This window comes from Kryptolebias marmoratus, linkage group LG14 (genome assembly GCF_001649575.2).
Source record: "Kryptolebias marmoratus isolate JLee-2015 linkage group LG14, ASM164957v2, whole genome shotgun sequence".
In the NCBI taxonomy this organism is placed as follows: Eukaryota; Metazoa; Chordata; class Actinopteri; order Cyprinodontiformes; family Rivulidae; genus Kryptolebias; species Kryptolebias marmoratus.
In genome coordinates this window covers 24280554-24286086 of record NC_051443.1, presented here as the reverse complement: position 1 = coordinate 24286086, position 5533 = coordinate 24280554, and the positions used below count along the sequence as shown (strand labels likewise).

At 43.6% G+C, this 5533-nt stretch overlaps 1 protein-coding gene across 1 annotated transcript in view; it reads left to right on the top strand.

Moving 5' to 3' along the window:
* cacna1bb (calcium channel, voltage-dependent, N type, alpha 1B subunit, b) overlaps positions 1 to 5533 on the top strand; it is a 140768-nt gene that overhangs the window by 110692 nt on the left and 24543 nt on the right. The window contains exons 41-42 of the mRNA XM_037979527.1: positions 1080 to 1207; positions 4616 to 4712. Coding sequence (XP_037835455.1) covers positions 1080 to 1207; positions 4616 to 4712 — 225 coding nt within the window. The remainder of the gene's footprint in view (positions 1 to 1079; positions 1208 to 4615; positions 4713 to 5533) is intronic.

The window sequence follows — 5533 nt, the reverse complement described above, 5'->3', positions numbered from 1 at the left end:
GATGGATGATGGATGGATGGATGGATGGATGGATGGATGGATGGAGGATGGATAATGGATGGATGGATGATGGAGGGATGGATGATGGAGGGATGGATGATAGATGGATGGATGGATGAATGGACGATGGATTGATGATGGATGGATGATGGATGGATGGATGGATAATGGAGGGATGGATGGATGGATGGATAGATGGAGGGATGGATGAAGGATGGATGGATGGATGGATGATGAATACATGGATGGATGGATGATGAATACATGGATGGATGGATGATGGATGGATGGATAACGGAGGGATGGATGGATGGATGGATGGATAGATGGAGGGATGGATGAAGGTTGGATGGATGGATGGATGAATAGATGGAGGGATGGATGATGGATGGATGATGAATACATGGATGGATGGATGATGAATGGATGGATGGATAGATGATGGATGGATGGATGGATGGATGAAGGATAGATGGATGGATAGATAATGAATGGATGGATGGATGGATGGACGATGGATTGATGATGGATGGACAGATGGATGATGAATAGATGGATGGATGGACGATGGATGGATGGATGGATGAATGATGGATAATGGATGGATGGATGGATGATGGATAGATGGATGGATGGATGAAGGATGATAGATGGATGGATGGATGAAGGATGGATGGATGGATGGATGAATGGATGGATGGATGGACGGATGGATGATGGATGGATGATGAATACATGGATAGATGGATGGATGGATGATGAATAGATGGATGGATGGATGGATGGATGATGAATAGATGGATGGATGATGGATGGATGGATGGATGGATGATGAATAGATGGATTGATGGATGATGGAGGATGGATGGATGATGGATGGATGGATGAATTGATGGATGGATGGATGGATGAATTGATGGATGGATGGATGGATGAATTGATGGATGGATGGATGGATGGATGGATGGATGGATGATGGACGGGTGGTAAAATTGACCATTTTTTTAAAAACAGAGAAGCCTGAAACTATAAACAGAAGAATGACACAAACTGTAATTATTTCCTGTTTGTTAATCCAGATGTTGAATCTGTTTGTGGCCGTCATCATGGACAACTTCGAGTATCTGACGCGGGACGCCTCCATCCTCGGGCCGCACCACCTCGACGAGTTCATCCGGGTGTGGGCGGAGTACGACCCCGCCGCCTGGTAGGTGTCCCGACGGTTAAAAACGCCGCCTTTCGCTCCATCGGATGAAGGACGTTAAGCTCGGAGCGCCGGCTGAACCGATCCGTGTAAATCCGGACCTTTTCTCAAACTCGGGTTCATATCAGGCCCGTCTTTTCACCCACCTCACGTAGTTTACTCGGCAGAACGGCGAGTTTCGAGTGAGACTCTGCGAAGCGTAATCTGTCTCGGATTACGTTCGGCTCATTAAGTTTCTTTTACCGGAGGCTTCACGGGAGTCTCGTCAGTGAGTCAGAACTCCAACAGAGGTGTGAGAAGGGAACGAGGAATTTTCCATCACCTGACAGACACTACAGAGGAGGACTTATAATTTATTCCTCAGAATATAAACGAGCTGCTCTCAGAGGTAAATTTCAGCCCGTCATGTGTTTAAGACTCACTGTTTTCAGTCTTCACACAAAACTGGCTTCAGCTAGACTTTCGATCACGCTTTTAAGAAAAAAAACAAGAAGGCAACATCTCCTTTCATCACAAGAGCACTAATTCCTTTGTGAAGCATGACGGTGGCGGTATCATGCTGTAGATCTGGTAAATGACTCAAATTGAAGGGGTGACTAAAGGTGCTCGTTAAAGGCAAATTCCTGAGGGAAAAATGACTTTCAGTTCTCTAAAAACTAAATTTATTCAACATGAGAAGGATTTTAACGGTCAGAATTTGTCGGATATTTTAAAAAACAACCGAACGCTTTCAGTTTTGACAGGAATGAACGTTTCAGGGATTAAATGTGACAAATTCGTGACAGAAACTTTAATTATTGCTCAAAAAAAGGGATCTTGAAAGCATTTGCTGATATCTTGTTAAATATTGTGTTGAACAAACCGCCAAAAATCTCTCTCAGACCAAGCTGCAGGGCAATGAGATGAGATTACTTCTTAATGGTGTAGTCTTTGTTGTTTTTAAGTGGGTTGTGTCGAGTAATTATGAGTATTCAGTGTCTAACCTGCAGTACCCAGTGTGAAGACTCTCCTGCGAGAGTCAACCCAACAACTACCAAGAGTTAGGATAACATCTGCTCAAACTTTAGCCTAAAAGCTTTCAAAATTAAGCATATAGCTACTCAGAATTAGGCTATGGGCTACTTAAAAGTAAGCTAACATATGTTCAGTGTGAAGCTAATAGTGACTCAGATTTGCTAAGATTTAGAATTACATCTGTTCAAAGTTTAGCTAAAAACCACTCGGAGCTAAGCTAAAAAATATTTACAGTTAGCCTAATGACTACTGAGAGTTAAGCAAGTCGCTCAGAATTTCGCCTCTTACCTCTCAGAGTTAAGCCAATAGCTATTCAGAGATGCTAATGGCTACTGAAAGTGAAGCTAACAGCTACTCAGAGTTAAGCTAATTGCTACTATGAGTTAACCAATAAGCTGTTTAGGGTTCCACTAATATCTACTCAGAGATGAGCTAACAGCTACTCATAATTAGGCTAAGGGCTACTTAAAGTTAAGCTAACAGCTGTTCAGGGTGTAGCTAATAGCAACTCAGAGTTAAACTAGTGTCTACTAAGATTTAGGATGGCATCTGCTCAAAGTTTAGCCTAAAAGCCACTCGGAGCTAAGCTAAAAGATATTTAGATTTAGCCTAATGGCTACTGAGAGTTAAGCTAACAGCCACTGAGAGTTAAGCGAGTCGCTCAGAATTTCCCCTCTTACCACTCAGAGTTAACCTAATAGCTTTTCAGAGATGCTAATGGCTACTGAAAGTGAAGCTAACAACTACTCAGAGTTAGGCTAACTCTGAGCAGCTACTCAGGCTTAGGCAAACAGCTACTCAGAGTTAGGAAAATTGCTACTGAGAGTTAAGCTGGCAGGTATTTAGGGTTATGCTAATATCTGCTCAGAGATGAGCTAACAGCTATAGCTACTCAGAATTAGGCTAAGGGCTACTTAAAGTTAAGCTAACAGCTGTTGAGGGTGAAGCTAATAGCAACTCAGAGTTAAGCTAGCAGTAACAAAAAGTTAAGATTATAGCTGTTCAGAGCCATTATTTTCAGTTGGAAACAATAAAAACTACAAACGTTTTAGCGGTTTGTGTGAATGCTATATTTAGCATTTTTACAGTTAGATTTAGAAAACAAAAATAGCCGTACGTCGGTCGTTTCTAAAGACGTTTAGCTGTAATCTGCCGTGTCGGTAGCTGTCAGTGTTCCCTTAGAGATCCTTCAGGTTGTTTGGTTGTTTTTTAAAGTTTCTAAAAACTATCGGAGAATTAGCGAAGTATCCTATTCACCACTGAGCAGATTTTAGTGAAACTCTCAGAAAGGGATTATTATCTGTACGTCCACAGCTGATGAACTTGTGGAGCCATTAGGATTTAAGATGAACTGGTAGGCCTCTTCAAAGTTTCTCCAGGAACTTTCCTAGTTCTTTCCCTTGATTTTACAAACTTGGAGCAGTCTGGCTGAAGTTTACTTCCTTAAGTGCTCCACACAACCCCGGTTAATGAAGGAAAATGTTCAGGTCGTGTTGTGATCTAACCTCTTGAACTTGTCTCCTCTTTTTCAGCGGGAGGATATGCTATCGGGACATGTACAAACTGTTGCGTTTAATCTCGCCTCCCCTGGGCCTGGGGAAGAAGTGCCCCAACAGGGTGGCTTATAAGGTTTGCACTCTGACACGGTCCCTTTGTGGTTTCCAAAGGGACCGTGGTGGTTTCTGTCCTCGTTCCCCCCGCGGCGGCAGAGAACGACCTGAGCACACACGCATACAAACGCCCATCGATCCTCTGCTAAACCAGCTGGCACGTAACCATGGCGAGGGCAGGAAACAAAGCAGCAAGTCAGGCTCGAGCGAAAGGCATCGGATGTCTGAAATGTTTACCTTTCTTTAAAACAATGACGCGAGAGGAGCCATAAAGAGAGAGAGAGAGCATTGTGTGCCTTGTTTTCACTTTGGTTACTGCTGATAACTTGCAGCATGCAGAAACGCAGGGCGGTTTAAAGGAGTTCTCCTCTGAAAGTCTTCTTTTTGAGTTTGGAACAACCGCAAAAACGTGGATCTGAAAGCAGAAGGACCGTGAAGAGATATCATTTGTTGGGCTCTTGTGTTCCAAAATCTTCATAAAACCAATTAATGTCAGCGGGGTACTCCTTTAAAATGAAACTGTTATTACCAAACTGTATCTTCCATCAGGTTTTTCCCATCTTCCATCTTTATTAAGGTGATCCGGAGCGTATTCCCCTGTGTCCTCTGGGATCCATTCTTGGATCAATTGAGCGTAATATCCTGGAAATCTTATTAACAAAGATTTCTGTGTTTCCTTTCCCTTCTCCTCTTCCCATTATCTCTTTTGCTTTGTACTTCCTGTACCCCCATTCCTCATCCTCACCCTGCTTCCATGACCTCCTATCAATCTTTTCCTCATCGGAAGCGGCCGCATAACTTACCGCGACATGTACGAGATGCTTCGCGACATGTCCCCTCCGTTAGGTTTGGGAAAGAAATGTCCTCCCAGAGTCGCCTATAAGGTAGAATCACTCCTTCCCTGCTGCTTTCCTTCAGTCCCCGCCGGTTCCCAAACGTCTTCAGGCTTCTGTCACTTATCCTCCAAGCTGCTGCTGCTGCTGTGATGTCGTTTCTGTCTGCCCGCGACGCTCCGAGGCCTCTCCCGTCTGTTCGTCTGCTGCCAAGCTGCGGATAAACAGGACGTCAGAGATGCCGCAGAATTTGACAAAATACGGTAAACAAATCACGGGTTTTGGTTCTTCGAGTCCCAGAAACGAAACAGAAAACCTAAACGTTTGGATACCAGTACTCACAAATGGTCCCTGTTAGGGTTAGGGTTGCGTATAGACCAGTGGTGTCCAATCCTGGTCCTGGAGGGTCACTACCCTGCAGGTTTTGGATGTTTCCCTGCTCTTCTGCAGGTCTTTAGGTTCTGAGAAAGCCCGTTGATGATGATGATGATTAAAACTTACAGCATGCTTCCTGTTAGCAAAGCTGCAGCCTCGTTTTATTTTTGTTCCTCGTAATAAATACTGTACTAGTTCTCCCAAACGTGGCACAATCTGCTAAATTCAGCTGCATCTAATGAAGGAGGCAAATCAAAGGTAAAAGAAAAGCTAAAGGACTCGATTTAGCTGCTATTTAATCAGACCCTCTATGTGATGTTGCGATTGCAACTATTAACGCAAAATGAAGCAAACCCTGCGAAATCGCAACTTTTTGCAACTTTGCCCAAAACACTGCAACTTTCCCGCAACTTTAACCCAATATTTATTGTTTCTAAAGTGATTCGCCACCGTTTCTGCGGTCTAGTCTCTTCTTTGTGGGTTTGTGTAGCGTGGAA